The 22209-nt window shown below is 40.1% G+C and overlaps 1 protein-coding gene and 1 long non-coding RNA gene across 13 annotated transcripts in view; one reads left to right on the top strand and one right to left on the bottom strand.

The window, feature by feature from the left end:
- The window catches only part of Ssdp (Sequence-specific single-stranded DNA-binding protein), a 167003-nt gene that overhangs the window by 40295 nt on the left and 104499 nt on the right, over nucleotides 1-22209 (top strand). For all 11 annotated transcript variants that reach the window (XM_022073944.2, XM_087354318.1, XM_022073940.2 and 8 more), the window contains exon 4: nucleotides 4172-4256. In XM_022073944.2, the coding sequence (XP_021929636.1) occupies nucleotides 4172-4256 (85 nt within the window). The remainder of the gene's footprint in view (nucleotides 1-4171; nucleotides 4257-22209) is intronic.
- The window catches only part of LOC147872870 (uncharacterized), a 108939-nt gene that overhangs the window by 20123 nt on the left and 66607 nt on the right, over nucleotides 1-22209 (bottom strand). The gene's annotated exons all lie outside the window — the stretch shown is intronic.

Below are 22209 nucleotides of genomic sequence, written 5' to 3'. Positions count from 1 at the left end.
AAAGGCAGATTCTAACCTAAGTGAATATTGTCCCAATTCTGTGGGAACAAGAAATCTTTCCAGTTGTGTTTTTGTTGGAAAAAAGAAACTGTAGGATTTTTTAGTAGCTTTCTCTAGCAGTTAAATGATCAGATATTTTTAGATCAGAATTATTCCTCCCCGCGAAGAATATATTTCTTGGGTGTGGGATGATTTCTGCGTATTATCTGACGAGAAAAGATTTGACCTTGGCAGTGTGGATGAACATTTGGGGGGGGATATGACCCCTTATCAAAAATATTCGGCTTGAACTCAGTATAGCGTTTTAAAAAATTCGTTTCAGTTGATTTACCGACTCTAGTGAATTCGCACTGTCAAATTCAAAGCATTTTTGGTTGGGTCAAACGTCATGCCATTATAAGTTTGATATTCTGATTTTATATTCAAGGAATACTTATAATTGATTTATTTCTTAGACAGTGTTCAGAGTATAAATGGAGGATATCCTTTTCCGTTTATATGAAGTCCGTACATAAACCACTAAAGGCTATTTTATGTTTCTATAGATTTCTATCACCGTATCTTCAGTGTAACTAAACCAAAACGATTTTCGGAAATTCTGGAAAATCCGCTTCATTTTTTTGATTCTCAGGTTCTGTTACTATTTTCCAGGGCTTCCACGGATAAATATCTCTGATTCCGTATTGCAACACGAAAGTAATTCTATGAACGAATTATATTTTTAAATTAAATCTGCTCCTGCTTCAAAGTCATTCATTCTTGACGGAAACAACTGAAACTACTTCACACATTACGCTTTTCAAATGGGGGTACTTACGGTGGAGACCCCCCCCAACTCTCAGAAATAAAACCACTATGTCTGCACAGATGGTCTGCAAATTTTGTAGGCACATTTCTTAGTACAGGCTTGCCCAAACTTTTTTGTTGGGGAAACTTCGGCAAAATTTGGTCTGTATGCGGGCAACATGAAATTCAATACATAAAATCTACGTATCTTTATATACATTACACACAAAAATATACTGATGTTAATGTGAAAAATTAGTAAAAAAAAAAAATGTAATTCGCAACCTCGGCTAGGGTGTGTTTATTTTTAACATATTTTTACAAAATGAATTAGTAATGTCATGTGTGTCTGCATAAATAAAAAGCTCATAACCTTTTAAAAATATTACTGCATAGATTTTAACGTGGGTGTGATCTTTTGCACAAGACCGACGTTGAAACTATCAGAAAAAAGCCACTGCTCGTCCCCGAAACGATGCAAGTCGGCAAAGTTATTTTAATCCCGGCAAAGGCAATCGGGATTTATGAAGGGGTCACTGGGGAATGTGGAATTGCTTCAGCGTTCTGGCGCTCCGTTGCCAGGGATAAGATTAAAAGACGTCTTCTTATTTCAAATGTATCCGCGGGAAACATAACACCGTGTCGCGGACAACAGGTTGGCGGGCTTGTCCTTGTGGGATTTGAGGTTTCACGGCGGTGAGTCTGAAGATGGCTGTCTTCTGGGTTGTTGGGCCGTGTGGTCTGATAGAAGTTTACCGACGTTTCGGATGTCCTTGCTGAGTCCATTATCAGGGCGATGGTGGAGGCAGCAAGGACCTTTGAAATGTCGGCAAACTTCTATCAGACCACACGGCCCAACAACCCAGAAGACAGCCATCTTTAAATTCCCCAGTCCTTGTGAAACTGCATCTCGTCACGTAAAGGTACAATTTGGTTGCACGCGACAGAGACAAGCGACCGAGGCAGGCGACAGAGACGGGAGACGGACACATCGCAGCTTGTCGCCACACACTTTTGAGGTGACGACCGAGACATGCGGCAAAGTGTTTGTTTTCTTTGTTTTGTTGAGACATACGTGCACATATTCTGTGAAAAATGGGTACACAAATGCTTCTAAAAAGGTTACTCGAAGAATAAGAATAAGATGATGTGTTGCTGTGTTATTTGTTGCGAAAGAAACAAAGAAAACCTATGAGTTCAATATTCAAAATCAGACGCGAAGAAGGATCTTTCTGTCGGTGGTCAGTGGTCGGTTTTCTGCTAGTAATTCTACCAATTGCTCATCTTGGTCACCATTAAATTTAATTTCTGCCATTATTTTACTCAACACACACGTGCTGCCTGAGCCCGTCGCGAGACACTACTGGTCCGAGAGCGGTCTCCTGTGCTTTGTCTCTGTCTTTGTCTCGCGCTCGTAATTGTACTTCATACGATAGTACAGAGAGCAGACAGGAAGCTTGTCTCTGTCGCGTGCAGCCAAATTGTACCTTAAGGCTCTGAAAGTGAAGCACATCTTGGCGAGATGCTGCAAGTGTGTTTCGAGATCGAATTGTCTCGAAAGTATGATTATTTAAGCGGTATGTTATCAGACTTCCCTACCTTCAGTGGCCTCGACTGACTCGGGATAACTTCGAAGGACATGGATTCCTATTCGAAAGTTGTTCTCTCTGAGCCCCTCTATACGCTCCTTCAGTTTGGCCCTAACCTTTTGAATCACCCTGTATATCTGAAGTTTCCAGCTGTATCCTCACACAAAGCCATAGTTAAAGAATAGAACAACAGTATACATTATCAACTTTATAAAAATTACGAAAACTTGTGAATCAGTGGCTCTAAGCACTTACATTGGGAATGAAAATGGAGCACGTATGCTGGATATGGGACACTTTTCGACTCAGAGATGTATTACGTCAGGTTTTTCGCCGGTTTAAGTTTCATTTATTAATTTGTCTGCTTAATAGTTGCGACTTCTCAACCACTATGACTTCATGCGAAGAAAGCATTTCTTCCAGATAGTGGAATTGTAACCGATTTTCTTTAAATTAATAAACAAGGCTGTGTACAAAATGTTCCGAGGTATAACTTTTCCGAGCAACAGAAGAAATCCTTCCCTCTACGTTTGTTCAAATCTTAACTGCTAGCTTCAGAATCCTTTTTCCAGAAACCACTTTTCATAAAATCCGTAAATCTCGTATAATTTACGGGATATTTTTTTTAATTTTTTTCCATATACAGAGTGAGTCAAAAGTATGTTTACAAACTTTGTGTGCGTGTTCCTGGATCAAAAACAAGAAAAAATGTTCCTATGAACATGGGGTCGCAAATGTTTCTTTTTCGAAATAATAGCTGAAAATAATTTTCATTGTATTCCTTTATTGCCAAGTATAAGGACAGGGATGTTTCTTTATAACAGATGTTCAAAGGTTTCGACTCCATTCTTCACATGCACGAGTACGACATACACAAGAGTGACGAATTCGTTCGTACACTCCAGGGTTTCCTCGAATCATTTGCCATGCATTCTGCACACGTTCCCATAGGTCGTCTTCACTGTTTATGGGTGTTGAATAAACGGCGGGCTTCAAGTGACCCCCACAGATAAAAGTTCAATGGAGGCAGGTCCGGTGACCTCGGTGGCCACGCTACTGGGCTGAGGGTACTGTTCATTGTGATGATATCTGACGCGCCGGGAGAAGTTTGCTGGGGCTCTGTCGTGCATAAACAACATTTGTCTTCTTGTGTTCGGTGGTACATCTTCAAGGAGACGTGGCAAGTGTCTTCTTAAGAACCACCGATATGAAGGTCCTCTTAGACGCGATCGAAGCATGTGTGGACCAATAAGCATGTCGCCAACAATTCCTGCCCAAACGTTAATCGAAAATTTTTGCTGGAAGCTTGATTCATTTTGCTTTAAAGTCAAATTCATCGAAACTTATTTTTGGCTATTATTTCGAAAATAAAACATTTGCGACCCCATGTTCATAGGAACATTTCCCCTTATTTTTGATTCTGGAACACGCACACGAAGTTTTTAAACATACTTTTGACTCAGCCTGTATATACAGAATATATTTATATACTTAAGGAAAATAATAATTATAATAAAAATGGATGGGACAAAAGGTGTGCACTGGGTATTGGTTGGGAAGCCTGAGGGGAAGAGACCGCTGGGGAGACCTAGACGTAGATGGGAGTATAATCTCAGGCGGGATCTATGGGAGATAGGAGTTGAAGGAGACTGGATTTCGTTCGCCCAGGACAGGGTCCGGTGGAGGGCTTTGGTTAATTCGGTGATGAACCTTCGGGTTCGGTAAGCCATCTAGTTAGTTGGTTATACAGAAACATATTGTCTATGTTGTTATAATTGTTTTTGTTATTGTTTCAGTGTCTTTTGGGATTTGTATTGTGCGGCGCCAGAGAGGAGAGACACATGTGAGCATTCAAGTGAAGCGAAAGCTTTCCACGACTACGTAAGTGAATTCTAATTCTCTTATTAGTAACCCATTTGTTGTTCGCTCTTTCGTATGACGAAAACACGTGGAGGAATTAATCTCGTTTGTGTAGTACTTGAAGAATACCAAGAATTTCATTTGTTGCTGCTATAGGTTATACGAAATTGTGTGCTTCAAGGTCACAGCAAAATTGTACAACTCAACAAAGACTCCGAAACCCAGGGGACTGAGGACGACTCAGAATTTGCAGCGTAGGCCAACGGCACTGTTCTATTGACAAATAGGGGGAGTGAAGCCCTTCGTTGGCCTTGAAACACGAAATTTGGTGACGGATATTGTAATATTATAATGGTGATGAATTATAATTATAATATTATTGGATTAGGCTACTACTGTCTCTTGTTAGTAAGTGCATATATGAAGATTACGGTAATGACCTTCACAAGATGCGACAAAATTTCTGTTTCCTAATATTGAATATGATTCATGTAAAATTTTTCAAATTTCTGTTTCCTAATATTGAATATGTTTCACGTAAAATTTTTCAATCCCGGAAGTTTTTGTAGGATTTTTGACATTACTTTGCTAAGATAAAAATATATAAAGCGAACTTCGATATTACACGTGTCAGGGGACAGCTTCAGTGCCCACGTTATACGTCAATGACCCAGAGCATGTATATAATCTTATCGAGAGACATGATCACAGCCGCGTTATATCCGAAACCGCGCTGTATTTTGGCGTATTTTTTTTTCTTCGAAATTTTGAAAACCTCAGGAGTGGGCGTAACATATTACATTTAATACCCATATAAAAAATAAAATTTATCGAACCTGAGGATAGTGGTTGATCAGATGTGTTTTTCAATACACTAAAGCAAAGTGTATAAAAATTATGGATGAATTTGTCTTACGTCGGCATTTTAATATGTTTGAATCTAAACTGTCAAATGCGTAAGACAGAATTCAACAGTACGATGTTTTGAAGGTATCCAAATTGTTCTCAGCTGCCGTGTTGGAGAGGATGGAAAATTTGTTTATTCATATAAAATTTAGTGTTATTTTGAAACAGTTTCTCATTGAGATTCTTCGAAAACCAAAATTAAAACATTTCATTATGGTATACTCGTTATTTGTATAGGCTGCTATATATAAAAACTGTGTAGCGTAATAATGAGCTCTCTATACCAAAGATTATGTATCACTGCGCCATCTCCTTGTAGTTCGTACCTTTTTAGAGTTTTGATTCCTGATTCTTAACAATTCGTGACAAATTAAAGAAGATTAAGGCGTGTGAGTTATTCAATAGGTGGTGTTGTGTAACCAAGCAATAATTTTACTTGTCTGTAACATCCACACAAATGGCGAATCTGCGTAGGCCTGTTGATACTTCAAAGTTCAGTTCTAGAGTCAAGTCTGTTGTGCGCATGTCACAAGTCAGTGTATTTATCGGACTACATGCAGACTGTCAGCTGTCACAGTTTTAACTGATGGAAAATTGGATTTTTTTTCGCAGAATTTACATGTCTCATGTAGGCTACGTATATGCTACCTTATTCTTGTTAACAATGTTTTGAATAAGATGGTAAAGTTGCGTCATATTGTGATATAATAAGTATATATTAAATCTTGTCCGTCTAATCACAGTAATTCTTATTAAATATTAAAATATTACAATAATTAACATTTAAAATATTTAAAATATTAAATGATGTTCTTTATCGAAATATTCTATTAACATTAGACCATCATTTGATATCTGGTAAAAATCTGATAAAAATGCACGCTAGCATAATGTATGAAAATTGTATTTGAATTATTTATCGTTTTGAAGCTTTATATAATTATATACACCTGAAGATGGTTCTTTTAGGAACTGAAACATGTCGTGAAACATGAAAAATGATGGTCTAATGTAAATCGAATATTTCGATAAAGAACATCATTTAATATTTTAAATATTTTAAATGTTAATTATTGTAATATTTTAATATTTAATAAGAATTTATTGTGATTAGACGGACAAGATTTAATATATACTAATGTTTTGAATATTGAATACGCTAAATCTTATCGTTATTCTTAACATCGTATAGTTGCAAGGATATTAACACAAGAATTGTAAATAGTCGAATCTGCCATTTTCATCTTGAATCAAGGCCAACTTGAATTCCGATTAACCAGTCTAGACAGAAGAGGTGGACAGGACTATTAAAGATGTATTTTATGTTTAAAATGCCGCAATATAAATTTCCTGTGGGTGTTTTACGCTAAGATACATTGTACTATATTTCGTTAGGCCTATATTTACGTCTGCTGAGAATCGGAAGAACACTCTTGGATGTACGCGGAAATGTATTGTAATTTAATTTGGCAGCATTGGTAAATGCGTTCAATAAAGCGTTGATGAGAATGGTACAGAATTTATTTGAAAGAGTACGCAAGTAACGGACTACTTGGGGGGGGGGGATTTTTGGTTTGGTAAATGACAGAAGACGAAATGATTGTTACGTCAAGCTGTGTGGCATCTCTTCATACGTAGACTCTTTGCGACTATTTTTTTGTTGTAAAATAACTCATTTAATGTCTTGTTATTTGTAACTTGTGTATCTTTTTTGTAGATGTAAGTATAATGTCGCTTGTTGATAGCAATGACGGATTGTTCCTTGGGGCCAGCTTCCTCGAGGCATGTGGCGTAATATTAACTTGTACTTGCGAACTCCCTAACCTCAAAATTAAAAGTACAGGCAACGAACGAGTTCTGTTCCAAGACGTTGTTCGTTATGTGTATCTTGCATTTCTGAGCTTTTACGATACGTATCGTATACGTTAGCAGCCATTTTAAAGCATTAAAACCATGTACTAAGTATCATATAATTATTATTATTATTATTATTATTATTTAGTGTTCTGTCTGACGACAGGTCCATATACTATGAACAGGATCCTTCCATCCTTTTCTCGGACTGGGACCTGTTCATATACGTTCTTGGCAGATGATCCAGAAGTGGTTTGCCATTGCCTTCTTCTGTGTGTGAATGGAGTAATTGTTGGGATGCCACGGAGAAACCGGGGAAGTCCCCGGAGGAAAACTCCGTGTTTCCTAGACCACGGCCTTGCCCAACACAAGTTATAAATTTAATTATCTGATAATTATTGTAATAAATATATTTTTTAAAAGTTTATTTATTTAAATCTTGCAATTATATTCACTATACGTTTGGCATTTCGTTTTATATGAAACTCTATTGGCGACTTTAAGAAATTTCGAATGAATTATGACGTTCGTTATAGCGAACGTTCGTAAACCGAGAGTTGCCTGTACTGACAAATCTTGAACTGTTGTGTGACAACTGCTTGTGCTCCTTCCAGGTAGGAAAATGCCAGTTAAAAACAAAGCTTGTATTTTTGTAAGCCTCTTTCCGAAGTCTATACAGAAAATATTCTTACTTTTCGTTCCGGTCTGCAGTGGAGTATGATGATAGTTGGCAGCATTGAACCCTGCGAGATGACGTGTGCATGCTTTGAGACCTGGTCACAGTAAGAAAGGGATATTTTGTATTTGTAGACCAAAAGGTTTGCTGAAGTTCCGCGCTAGCATGATACATGCTTCCATTTTGCGTCTCCCCCTTTTGATTTTTATTTACTTATGACCCCCACATAACATTCCCCTCTCCAGTTAAGTTTTAGGGCTCTTGTTAAATTTCCAACGTTCTTCTTGAGTGATGGAAAGAAATTGTTTCAGTAGAATATTGTCGGATTTGACGCAAATGGTGACACCACGTCGGAGCGCCATTTTATGGATGTGGTAGATTTTCAGACATTTTGTAGGACGTACACACACAACCGAAAATTACTTTGGAGGTTATATAAAAGCACCGTTGTTTGATATTTGCGTTTCGCTTCAAGTTTTGGCTTGTTGGAATGGCTTTTGGTGTGGAAATGTCAAATCACGGGGAACATCGGTATTTTTCTTCGTGGCTCGATTGTCTGAATATGTTTCTGCATTGGTGCTGATTCGTCATTCCGTGTTTGTAAACTGGATACATAAGCCGGATATACGAGGTGCGATCGGAAAGTTTCTAGACTGCGCGTATAAAAACCCGTACACTTATCTCAGGTATTAAATTCATCCATCACCCTCGAAGTAGTCCCCCTGGGAGTGAACACAACGATCCCAGCGCCGCTGCCAAGCCTGGAAGCATCCCTGGAAATCTTTCTTTGTCAGCCTGTCAAGCACCATCTGCGATTCTGCCTGAATCTCTTCTATCGTCTCAAATCTCCTTCCCTTTAGCTGAATTTTCATCTTTGGGAAGAGGAAGAAGTCACACGGCGAATAAGGAGGTGTGGGATGACGGCCATGGTGTTTGAGGCCAAAAACTGCCGAACTTTGAGGGCGGTGTGCGCTGGCGCGTTGTCGTGATGCGTCGCATGTGGAGTTCTTCCTTTAGAATCAGCTGACAGGTCCCATAGCCTATCCCAACAATGTCGCACAAGTCGTTGATGGTACGACGTCGATCTTCGTGAATGGCCTGCCGAATCTTCGTAAGAATTTCGGGCGTTGTGCTCGAAGATGGTCGTCCAGAACGCTCGTCATCATCGACAGAGGTTCGGCCATTTCTAAAACGTGAATGCCACACAAAAGTTTGTGCACGACCCATCGCGGACTCCCCAAATGCTTGCTTTAGCATTTCATAGGTTTCCGTAGCCGTTTTGGCGAGTCTTTGGCAAGAGATTCAGGCAGAATCGCAGATGGTGCTTGACAGGCTGACAAAGAAGGATTTCAAGGGATGCTTCCAGGCTTGGCAGCGGCGCTGGGATCGTTGTGTTCACTCCCAGGGGAACTACTTCAAGGGTGATGGATGAATTTAATACCTGAGATAAGTGTACGGGTTTTTATAAGCGCAGTCTGGAAACTTTCCGATCGCACCTCGTAAATTTAACGAAAACCATCGCACAGGCCTACAAATGCAGTTGACCTCTTAAGTACAAGACACATTAAGTGCCAACGCTGACGTATGTATTTTATTAATATTTTTTGTGAACTTTGTGTTATGACTGGGGTCTCGACATTGATAAAGAGAAGACGAAAGAATAACACAATTGTACCCCGATGTCCATGTACCGAATTCTGGCGTCGGCATAGCTCATTCGCTGTTATCGTACCGACTTACCCCGTCTCCGGACAAGTCTTAACAAATCTACAGAACGTAGGTGTTTGATTTTTGGTTTATTTATCAGCATTTTATGATTATTCGGCGTGTGGAGGGAATGGTGGTTACGAAGATGATTTTCAAAGCCCGGTAAGGAATCGGGCGTGGGTATCCTAGAATTTGAGTAGAGGGGCTGAAAGACCACGGAATGCCTCGCGTCCGGCCTCTGCTTGTGATTTAAGCAGTGGAAAATATCGTGATTTTGAAAAGTTTCCGTCAAGCGACAAAGAACGTGGATGTTGTCTTCCATGCTTGAGGATCGAGTAGGTGATTCGACCGTGTTATCGATGTAGCAGCTGACGACCACTTCCGGGCATGACGTACTGATAATTCCACCCACATTATACGCAGTTGAGGAGACAGACAAGTAGTTTTATAAGACGCCTGTACTTATCTGTTGTCGACAAGAAGTTGTTATTTTAATAAGACAACCGACTGTTCTGTTAATGTGCACATGGAGTTTGGTCTGTAAGAGAAAATAGTTAATTCGTTCGTGATTTCAGTTTTATTTGTACGGAAACATTTATAATTGTGTGATTACAGACTTATGGCACTGTTTATCCTTTAGAAAATGTTTCAAATGATTTTGGAACCTAGGGCACGTGAATCGTGTATTTATGAACGCGAACCCAGTTCAAAGTCTTGTTTCGAGAGCCGTTCCATCAGCAGTAACTTCTTGTACAGTTCATAAATCGACTACTGCGTCTTTCGTCTTATGTCTTTTGTGGTTAAAATCTGATACTCCGCAAGAGAGGTGAAACAAAGCTAGTTTTGATTTTGGTATCGTATTTATTTGAATATCACAGTCAGTACGGAGTGGACGGCCGGGGTTCGATCCCAGACATGGGAAGAGGATTTTTCCTTTAGCCTGCGTCCAGACCGGCTCAGGGGCCCACCCAGCCTCCTGTCCAATGGGTACCGGGATCATTTCCCGGGGGTAAAGCTCGGCTGGGGCGTGATGCTAACCACTCACCCCCATCTAGTGCCGAGGTCAATAATGAGTAGGAGCTATACAGTCTCTCCCCCCAAGCGCCTACGTGGCGTGTAGCGGGACAGCTTTACTTTTATTTATCTGAAATATATTTGATAAACCCATTTCCAAATATATGGATCATTTATCCTCTTTCGGGGGTGAAGTTACGTAATGTTCTTTGTTGATTTCGAAGGTTGTAATGGACTTATATTTCCATTTTTGAGTCAGACTCCGAATAGGCATTTTTGAAACTTAATAACGTCGGTGTAAAATCTGTTTTTGATTAATTGATTTTTGAAATTCCTGCTTTAGATCTGAAATCATTTTGGTTGTATGTTTTATTGACAGTGATTTCTTTGTTATTTGTTACGTCAACGGACATTGTAATGATAAAATTCGTTCCATAGCGGCGTATTTCCTGTTTATTAAATATGTAGGATTTAAGGTTTTCACGGCTTTGAAAGAAGATGGGTGTCTTCTGGGTTGTTACGCCGTGTAGTCTGGTAGATGTTTACCGACATTTCAGAGGTCGTTGCTGCCTCCATCATCAGGGCGATTTATTTACTTTTTGAAAACTCGCAATGTTTCTCGTTGCTCCTAACGTTTCACATCAGCGTTTTGGTTGAACATATCGCACGTGTTCATCTGGTTGTAAAATGTAGGACAATGGTATGACCGAAAATATCACAATCTGAACTTAACCTTTTTGGCTGTCTTGGGCAAACCTAATGACGTATCAAAAGCAAAGTTGGAAATAAGCACCTTTTTCTTCCAGACAATTCTGAATAGGAACTGACGTTTACTCGTACAGATAAGACCATAGGTTACATTTAAACATTTTTATATACTATATATAAAATGTGTCCGTAATAACGTTAGGTATAACATAAAAGTGTCAGGAATTGACGCACCGAAATGGAAATGTGTAAGCCAGAACGCAAGAATAGCATATGTGGATATTTTACGTAGATTTTTTTAAGATGGTAAAGTTGCGTCATATTGTGATATAATAAGTATATATTAAATCTTGTCCGTCTAATCACAATAAATTCTTATTAATATTAAAATATTACAATAATTAACATTTAAAATATTTAAAATATTAAATGATGTTCTTTATCGAAATATTCGATTTACATTAGACCATCATTTTTCATGTTTCACGACATGTTTCAGTTCCTAAAAGAACCATCCTCAGGTGTATATAATTATATAAAGCTTCAGAACGATAAATAATTCAAATACAATTTTCATACATTATGCTAGCGTGCATTTTTATTAGATTTTTACCAGATATCAAACGATGTTCTTTTTCAGATTTTTATTCCATTTTTAATAACACACTCGATGTTGTTCTGTATATATACATCATGCTCAATGTGACTTTAGTGTGGGTGAACGTTTTGTTGTTTTTATATCAGTCTGTAATGTAAATAACATAAAGGTTAAATGAATATTAGTAAAATAGAAAACAAATTAATGTATATTAAAGATATATATATTTTTTTATATATATATACGTAGATTTTTTTACGAAAATTAAGAACCGCGGATATGCGAAACGGAAATACAGCGGCTGGCGAGGAACATCTGCATTGTTAATAGGACGAAGTTGTATTAATAGAGGTAGAATTTCCTTTTTCTGCTCTTGTCTCTGATTGTTTGAGTGAGCGAAGAATTTACGGTGTTGGGTTCGCTGAACTTGAGGATACACATGGACAGTTTTGTGATGGACACGAAACCCGGAGTTTCCGCTAGAGGTCCTTGCTCCTGGTTTGCCGTTACTCACCTTGCGGATTCGCGGAGATGTACCAGGGACAGACGAGACTCTGCCCCCGAACATTGGGTTATCGTCATGTCAGTCTTTGGACATGTTGCAATGTTTTACCAATTTTGTCTGGTTTAAGTTCGTAAAGACCTTCCTCCCAGGAGGTAACAAACCTATATTCAGGCTCTGTTAAAGATTTTCTGAGTGATTGGTACGAGGTTAATTGTGGGTAGGCGGTTAGTAACAGGTGCCCGAATTTATGTCCTGGAATCAAAGCGAAAGACTGGGTTTATTTACAGATATTCGAGGTTTGACATTAGAATGTTATAAAGTGTGCATCGTACGTGGACGGATTCTTTGGAATGGACCTGGGGTATGGAACTTCGAATGTCAGAAGTCTCTGTAGACGAGGTTTCTTGCTCTGGAGTCCTCGGAGTGGAGGGTTCTCCACAGTGAAGTCCTCACCCTGCCATCCAGGCGTCAGTAACCTTGGCCACTCGGATGTCATTTACCCCAAACAACTATGACGTCACTGGTATCATTCGCGGACTGGGCAAAGCGCATCAGAATATTACGTTTCCTGACTTTTTCTGATATTGTGTATAAGTACTCGCCGATCGTTTTTTTTTTCGTATAATGGCACACGGATATCTATTAACAGAAAGGAAAAATCATGGAAATTTATTTGTTATGGAATGTATGCTCAGTATTCTTTGTCTTCATGTATAAATATTAAAGCTTCTATTTAAACTTTCAATCGGGTATCATTTCGTGCGCCAACATGTATATCGATATATTCAGGCAGAATTTTTGAGTATGACGAGAAGAGCCTTCAAATTGGTTGTGGTGATTGCCCGAACAGAGATAATGGCTCAGAATCAAAACCGAACATGTTGGGATGTGTTCTCGCCTTTATAGATTTGTTTATACAGGGTGATTCAAAAAGGACTTTACAACTTTGAAAGTGTATAGAAATTTATTCAGAAGGCTTACAGAATCGGTTGAGGTGTCATTTTGCAGCAAACCAAATCCAGTTTTACCTCAAACAGTCATTTTGGTTCGATGTGATTGCCATTGGTGATACTGCAGACATCCCACCTGAAATCAGTTTCTTGCCAAACACGATTCAGCATATCCGGTGTCACTTCTGCAACTGCGGCGGTGATTCGAGCTCTGAGCTCAGTGAGATTGGCAGGTAAGGGTGGAACATACACACGATCTTTAATGAAACCCCATAAGAAAAAATCGAGAGGTGTCAAATCTGGAGAACGAGGTGGCCATGCTATCGACCCTGTTCGACCAATCCACCGACCTGGGAAACGGTTATTGAGGAAATCCCGGACTTCTGTGAGGTAGTGAGGTGGTGCGCCGTCTTGCTGGAAGTGAATGCGTCCTTTTTGGTCATCTTCGTCTAACTGTGGTATGAGAAAATTTTCGAGCCATTTTCAAATGCACTGCTGCTTGCGCTCGCGGTGACGGAATTCGGTACTACAGCACAACGTGAGTCAAACTTGATTTGTTTTGCTACAAAATGACACTTCAACCGATTCTGTAAGCCTTCTGAATAAATTTCTATACACTTTCAAAGTTGTAAAGTCCTTTTTGAATCACCTGGTAGTTTGACGACTGTCATTAGATGCAATTATGTAGCGGCGAATTATAGGGAAATCGATGAACTGGGAAAAATGTGGATGATGGCCTAATGTAAGGTAATGTAATCCGGTCATTTGCGTCCGGGGAAAAAGAAATATTACGCATAAAGGGTAGCTGGTGTCAGGGACGAGAATTCGACACGAGACCTCCCGAATACGAAGCAAGAATAGCCTACTAATCACTCGGTCGCGGATGAGGAATGGAAACTTTCAAAATGAGCAAAAAAGGATCGGTTCGATAGTCAGAAGTTTTCGTGTAAATGTATTCAATAAATATTTAGCTGCGAACCCTAGGGGCATTTGAGGCTTTGGAATCCCTGGAGCATTAGACGCGGGGCACATCCCCTAGGAACTGTAAAATGTTCATGACAGGCAACATAGAACACGAAACTGTTGTTTGTTATAGTATAAGAATTATTTTATTAATATATAATTTCTTAGGAATGAGACTGAATAAATTTTGAGAAATTGTGGTTCAAGTGAGAACAGACAGGAGGCTTGTTGCCGAAATTTTGTAGGCATTTCGGTAGTTATGCGGCAAAAATAATCGAAGTTTAAACGTTTACTTGTCTTCTCCTAGTTATATTCATGTTGAAGTTGCATGACGCGAGGCGCATTCTTTTAACGGTCAGCGGTTAGCTCAGCGTTTCCCTGTTTCTGGAATCATGTGAACTTGACAGACTTTCTACAATGACCCGGAATCCTATAACACAGCAACTGAGAAACTCATTTCACTCAGCCACTTGTATGATCAGAAGCTTTCACGGCGACTTAAGTATAATGAATTCTTCACGGGCTACCAGCCGTATCATGTGGTTTAATGGAGAAAACACCAATGTTTCGAGAACCACCTTCGTCCTCGTACCCTGAGGACGAAGATGGTTCTCGAAACGGTGTACTCTGAGTGCCCTGAGGACGAGGACGAAGATGGTTCTCGAAACGTTGTTGTACTCTGAGTGCCCTGAGGTCGAGGACGAAGATGGTTCTTGTAACTTTGGTGTACTCTGAGTGCCCTGAGAACGAGGACGAAGATGGTTCTCGAAACGTTGTTGTACTCTGAGTGCCCTGAAGTCGAGGACGAAGATGGTTCTTGAAACTTTGGTGTACTCTGAGTGCCCTGAGGACGAAGATGGTTCTCGAAACGTTAGTGTAGTCTGAGTGCCCTGAGGACGAAGATGGTTCTCGAAACGTTAGTGTAGTCTGAGTGCCCTGAGGACGAAGATGGTTCTCGAAACGTTAGTGTACTCTGAGTGCCCTGAGGACGAAGATGGTTCTCGAAACGTGGATTTTCACCTTTCATCCACTTGACACGTCCGTAACCCGAGAAGAATTAATTATAATCAGCCACTTATTACACTCCACAGTTGTCAAGTGGCACTTTATTAATTCAGTGCAGTGGAATAAAAGGATGTAATTAATAGTAGGCCTACTGTCCAGGTCACTTGGTTCACTTGAAGTTAAAAACATTTCCTTTTAAAAAGAAGAATAACTTTGAACACAATTAGGAACTTTTAATAACGCGATCGTATTGTCCCCCTCATCCTGGAAGCAGACAGCTCGTGAAATTGACACGTGTCTCGCTTGGTGGAGCGTCAGTTCATTCAATTAACTTTAGTGCTGTTAACTGATGCTAACAATTGCTGATGTTTATACTTTGTATATATACTTACATAGCATGTTTTATTTTATTCTGGTATTTATGCATGTTTCTCTTCTTATGTTCTGGAGGTTTTGTAAGTATTTTCTTTGCTTGTGCCGAATTTATTTATTATTTAATTGTTATTTAAGTAGTGCAATTAAAATGTTGATTTGTGATGTCACTGATGAAAATATTTGTCCTCAGTCATGTATTTTGTATCTGTTTTGTTAGTGTTTTTGTTTAACTTAAGTTAACTTCAGAATGTATAACTTCCCGAATTTTTAGCACATTTTGAGTGTTTCTTTTGAAATCTTGACATAATAAGGGAGTTAAGGCAGCCGCTGGTTAACCAAACTTTCTAAAGCGAAAAACCGAAAAGAAACGGGTAAAGAAGAGTTGGATTTAAGGTTCTCACGGAGGTGAGACCGAAGATGGCTTTCTTCTGGGTTGTTGCGTCGTGTAGTCTGGTAGAAGTTTACCGACGTTTCAGAGGTCGTTGCTGCTTCCATCATGGCAACAACGCAGACTCACCGCCGTGGAAACCCCAAATCCTACATGATTCGGACAGACTTTTGAAACCATCAGACTTGAGTGTAACTTCCCATATGACTGGTTTATGGTGACATGCGCAGGGGATTGTGTCTTCTAAGAATCTTATTGTTTGTACATACCTTTAGACATTGTCCCTTGCTGGTGACATCATGCTACTTGGCTAAATTTGCAGGGTTTAGGATTGCCAGAAATTTCCAGACTGGATTTTCCCCGTGCTCCATTATTTTGCCTTTTTTCACCAATACCAGTGGTGTTCCCCATGACGCATAAATGCAGTTGACCAACCTGGCTTTCGTATTGGAACTGAAATAATCTTGTAAGTTAGTTACATACTGAAAATTTGTATTTCGGATGTGCTCTCTGGTCCTATGAAAGGTGTGGATGCATAAGTTTCACCAAAATTCTTGATTTTCTACCTGTTACAGTATACAACTTATTCTGGGCGCCGTTTACATTTTCAAATCACTGCCCCTTGCTCGGGTCATTAGCAGGATAATTTACCATAACTGCCTTAAGCTCTATCGCAAACCCCTCCTTGAATTGTCACAAGCGGTTTCCTACCTGACAAGGTTTGGTTTGATGCAGAATTGTGGGGGAATGTTACTGGATATTACTGAAAAGAAACGCTTTGACCTTGGAGTGTGGACACTGTGCACAATGCAACTTCTAAACAGATACGATTCACCTAATAAATATCTAGCCATAGTTTTATAGCGGTTGGACTCCCGCGTGACTTCGCACTGACAATCTCATAGTTTTTCTCCTGAGTAACTCCCAGGCAGTTCTTGGTATTGCGGGTGGCGAACAAAGCGGAATGGCGGTGTATTGAACTACGTTCTAATGCCTAACTGTACATTTGTATTGCTACGAATTCTGGAGTGTGGCGGCTAGCGGGGGACGGACCTTTATCAGGGGATTTTCATTGAAATTACACCTGTTTTTTTGTCGATTGGCGTTGTATCTGGGAAAGAAACTCCTTTCCAGGAAGAAAGGGGATTTGAACGCTGGGTTCGACCATGAAAAGTCAGCATTAAGAATACCTGCGTTCATCGTGACTGGATCTGATTCGGGAAGCTTTATGCTTTGGGATTACTTGAATTTTTTCATTTACACAGAGAAGAATATTCATCTTACGTTGTGGCTTTCCGTGAAATGAGGGTTCCTGATGAAATTGGAATTGTGATCCGCAGAAAGTGATATAGCATTTGCCCACCATAAAAACGTACCAGGTTTTATTTTGTCATTTAGATGGCCTTAGACACAATCGGTGATAATTTTAAAAGCGGAACATATTTTGTAGACATTTCTTCAATGACCTTGTGTTTATAAAACGAAATCTCATTGTTACAGTTTTGAATTTTATGAATGTTAAGGAACATCTTGTGGCATCGCGTGCGGCCCCAAACAGATTTATATTGAAAACAAAAGCCAAATTTCCCAAGTGCACCTGCCACGAAGTGTATATTCGGAGGCGGCAATCTTGGTTGAATTGTTTTGAGAGGGGCAGGTGCTACCGGTGAATGCAAACGTAAGCAGCTGTCGGTCTTCTAACATCTGTATCACGTGGTCAGCGGGATGTTAATGCTTAATGATGTAGGCTATAAGAAGGAATTAAACCCCTTTCGGTTGTAAGGTAATGCATGCTATAGTTCAAATTTGCTGCTGTTGTTTGAACGCTCATTTATTTTTATTTATTTTATTTAGTGTTCTGTCTGACGACAGGTCCATATGAACAGGATCCTTCCATCCTTTTCTCGGACTGGGACCTGTTCATATACGTTCTTGGCAGATGATCCAGAAGTGGTTTGCCATTGCCTTCTTCTGTGTGTGAATGGAGTAATTGTTGGGATGCCACGGAGAAACCGGGGAAGAAGCCCCCGGAGGAAAACTCCGTGTTGCCTAGACCACGGCCTTGCCCAACACAAGTTATAAATTCGGGCACCGCCGGGAATCGAACCCGAGACCCCAGGATTACAAGGCCAGCGTTAGAAATTTTATTATCATTTCTGTCCGTCTTAGTTTTGACCGCCATACACATTATCCGGTCCAGTTATCAGTGTACAGGAATAACCACGTTACATCAATAGTAATTTGCAGGAAAAATTATTCTGATAATCGCAGATCGAGCTACAAGGAAGTGTACCGTTGACAGACGTATAGACCCGTGTAGTTCCCACCGCGTGGCAAGAAATAGTTTGCTTTGTAAGGAAAGTCCCAGAAATGTAGCGACCGCCTTCTGCCCTGATACCAGCCAGCCCCAAGGAATTCTAGAAGAACTCAGTGGGTACTCTCTCTCTCTCTCTCTCTCTCTCTCTCATTCTCTCTCTCTCATTCTCTCTCTCTCTCTCGTTCTTCAGCGTGTACCTCACCGTGAATTGCACATAGGTTGAAGTGAACTTTGTGGTCGAGTCGCCATGACATGTAGATCAGGCCCGCCCAACCTGTAGCTCGCGGGCAACATGTCCGCGACACATTGTTATGTTTCCCGCGGATACATTTGAAATAAGAAGACGTCTTTTAATCTTATCCCTGGCAACGGAGCGCCAGAACGCTGAAGCAATTCCACATTCCCCAGTGACCCCTACATAAATCCCGATTGCCTTTGCCGGGATTAAAATAACTTTGCCGACTTGCATCGTTTCGGGCACCAGCAGTGGCTTTTTTATGATAGTTTCAACGTCGTTCTTGTGCAAAAGATCACACCCACGTTAAAATCTATGCAGTAATATTTTTAAAAGGTTATGAGCTTTTTATTTATGCAGACACACATTATATTACTAATTCATTTTGTAAAAATATGTTAAAAATAAACACACCCTAGCCGAGGTTGCGAATTGCATTTTTTTAAACTAATTTTTCACATTAACATCAGTATATTTTTGTGTGTAATGTATATAAAGATACGTAGATTTTATGTATTGAATTTCATGTTGCCCGCATACAGACCAAATTTTGCCGAAGTTTCCCCAACAAAAAAGTTTGGGCGGGCCTGCTCTAGATGATGTTCTGTTAAATACTTTTTTCTTCGCAGTTTTATGCCGGAGACATCTTGTTACAGCTCTTGTGAAATATGAAACTAACGATTCTGTCCTGTACTCTTTGTGGGGTTGTACAGTGAGCCCTCGCTTTACGAGATTTCGATCATACGAACTTTTATAATAAAACGTAGACACTCCGCGTGTGGCTAATTTTACGCAAATTTTTGTTTTACGAATTTTCTCCAGGAATGTATAAATACGTATGAACGGAGAGTGCCTATAATTGGTTTTGAAGATATGGACGTGTTACAAGGCAAAGTCCTAACATTTCTTAGCCTGATGACCTTTCTTAGGGCTCCGGCAGAGAAATTGTATTAACAGCATCTAGACTGCGAATTTCTCCAGTGACAATGAAGTTGCTAATAGGCTACGATAAATAAATTGTTAGTAGGTGAAGGACATGTTTGTCCATGGAGAGACATGAATAATTCATACTGTATTTTAGTCGTATTTCCCATGCAGAAGAAACATAGAGACCTATGCTTTACGAAGGGGTATTTATTATTTTTATTTATTGTTCTGTCAGACGACAGGTCCATATGAACAGGATCCTTCCATCCTTTTCTCGGACTGGGACCTGTTCATATACGTTCTTGACAGATGATCCAGAAGTGGTTTGCCATTGCCTTCTTCTGTGTGTGAATGGAGTAATTGTTGGGATGCCACGGAGGAAAACTCCGTGTTGCCTAGACCACGGCCTTGCCCAACACAAGTTATAAATTCGGGCACAGCCGGGAATCGAACCCGAGACCCCAGGATTACAAGGCCAGCATTCTAACCGCTAGACCACCGTATTGGAACAAAATTGAGTCTGACGATGGTGATTTGTTCGTCTGTCACAGATCAGCGCCTGTGGCCGACTTTCTTGAGCACAGAAATGAACCACCAGTAAAATTACTGACTAGGCTAACGACTAACAGCTTCTCAATAATTACTCTGCTGTATGGAGTTGCTTATAATTCCTGTGGGTACTGATATTAAATAAAAAATAAAAGTTGTCTCACTATACGCCATATAGGCGCTTGGGGGGAGAGCCAGTAAAGCTCCTACTCATTCTTGAACTCGGCGCTAGATGGGGTGAGTGGTCAGCGTCACGCTCCGGCCGCGCTTTGCCATTGGATAGAACGCTGGGTGGGCCCCAGAACCGGTCTGGACGCAGAGAGTAGAATAGAAAATCCTCTGACGTCGTCGGGGATCGAACTCCTGTCGTCCGGTCACTATACTGACTGAGCTACGCCAGCTCAATTGATATTAAATGCCTCTGAAATGTTCGTACCATTTTTTTCCCTTTTTACGTAATACTAATTTAATTCGCGGTTTCCTATTTCATCAATTAAAAGAGCAATGGAGACATGTTGTACCGCGTATTATACAAATTCAGAGCGGTGAATATGATGATTGTCTTCTGTCTGTTGCGCCGTGTAGAGATTGGCCGACGTTTCAGAGGTGTTTGGTGCACGAAGTGGGGGGAGGGGACCGATTCCTCACGCGCGGCTTAATACATTTCACGATGTTGTAGGCAGCAGACACCTCTGAAACGCCTTGTAAACTTCTACCAGACTACGCGGATCAACAACCCAGATACTCATCGCTGTGAAAACCTCGAATCATAACGAAACGAAATTTGTTTAGAATTGCAATTAAACTTTGTAGTAGTGCTCTGTAATGTAGCCAACATCGGGATGAATTTTAGACGTCGTGAAGTAGCACCCAGTTGCCAGAAATGTATAGAATATCTCGAAGTGTTCCTAGTCTTATTCTGCGCACAGCGCCCGACACGTCACGGTGTTAGAATTTTGAACCTCGTAGTTGTATCTCGTAACATCTCACTGACTGAATCATTTTTAATTTGTTCCCCCAAATATGTCTCTCCAATGAATTAATTTTAGCATGTAATTATAAATTTCGGAAAGAAAAAATAATTTAAAATCCAATACGATACGTATATACGTCGATTGATGTATCGAAATGACCTTTACAGTTTCAATCTTTTGTCCTGTTAAGGTACAGTTAACAAAATGCTAACCTTCTGAAAGATAAACTCGAAGTGTTAAAAAGAACGAAATGCGGAAGTGATTTGGCGGGGAATCCCCAGCCAGGGACTTCTCCGGTCATTCAGAAAAGTCGAAGTCCGGGGAAATACCACATCCACCCACGGTCAAAGGCTAAATGCTAGTGAATGCGTGAAAATCGTGTTATTTCTACTTTTCCTAACTTGTTTGTTGAAATAAATCTTAACCCTGATTAATATATTCGTAATGACATGCTCTCCGTAACATATTGATGACGTCAATAGGCGGTCACGTGGTTCTAGAAGGGAATGTTATACGTTAGGGCCTTCGCATTTTGAATTCTGAGTAAGTTTAAATGAATTAAGAAGGGTTTAAAAGCAATTGTCGTTGCCTGTTTGTAGTATTGCCCCAGCATTTAGCTGGAGACGCCAGAAATGCGGAAACCGATCTTCGAACCAGAGACCTCCTCAACACAAAGACATTGGCGCTGAAGTGGCTAGTGGCAAAGCTCAGAATCTTATAGCCAACATCCGGCCAGCCATGTCCAGTCTTTACTGGACCAAGCACGATCTTTTGACATTCAGATCTATTTATGTCTTAACCACGTCAGATATATTTCCCATCCGGCCGTAAAACTTGATTTGAATGAATCTTGTAGCAATTTTGACGGAGTCTGTGAAGTCTGCTCATTTGTTTTCGGCGTTGGAAACGTAAGTGAATGTCGTATGTAAGATCTGAAATTGTCGAAACTGGAAATTCAATTGTTGGTGTAGAAATTTCGTGGAGCCGAGGGGACAATATTAAAAGTATCAACTATTATCTCAACAATTATGAAGTGGACAGAATTGCTACTTCCATTGACCGCAGTTTTAAACAATCCTGTTATATTAGCATCACAGTTTTGACAGCTGAGAGCAGTACCTTACCGTTCTGTGTGCTGATCGGCAGTTGTTTCTAGCTTTTCTTTGTTTAGTTCTGGTCTGGCATGTTCCTAGCTGGGAGAATACTTACAAAAAGGAAAATAAAAACAGTAGTGGCGGTCGAATCGTGATAGCCCCAGGCAGGCGTCACTTTGTGGGGGAAGGGGGACGTTTTTAGTGAAGAGAGACCTGGTCTTGAGGCACT

Source organism: Zootermopsis nevadensis, unplaced genomic scaffold (assembly GCF_977971745.1).
Source record: "Zootermopsis nevadensis isolate Lab colony 2312 unplaced genomic scaffold, Znev_1.0 Znev_ptg000023l, whole genome shotgun sequence".
NCBI lineage: Eukaryota > Metazoa > Arthropoda > Insecta > Blattodea > Termopsidae > Zootermopsis > Zootermopsis nevadensis.
The sequence above is the reverse complement of the archived record's forward strand: the minus strand, read 5'-3'. Positions and strand labels throughout refer to the sequence as shown.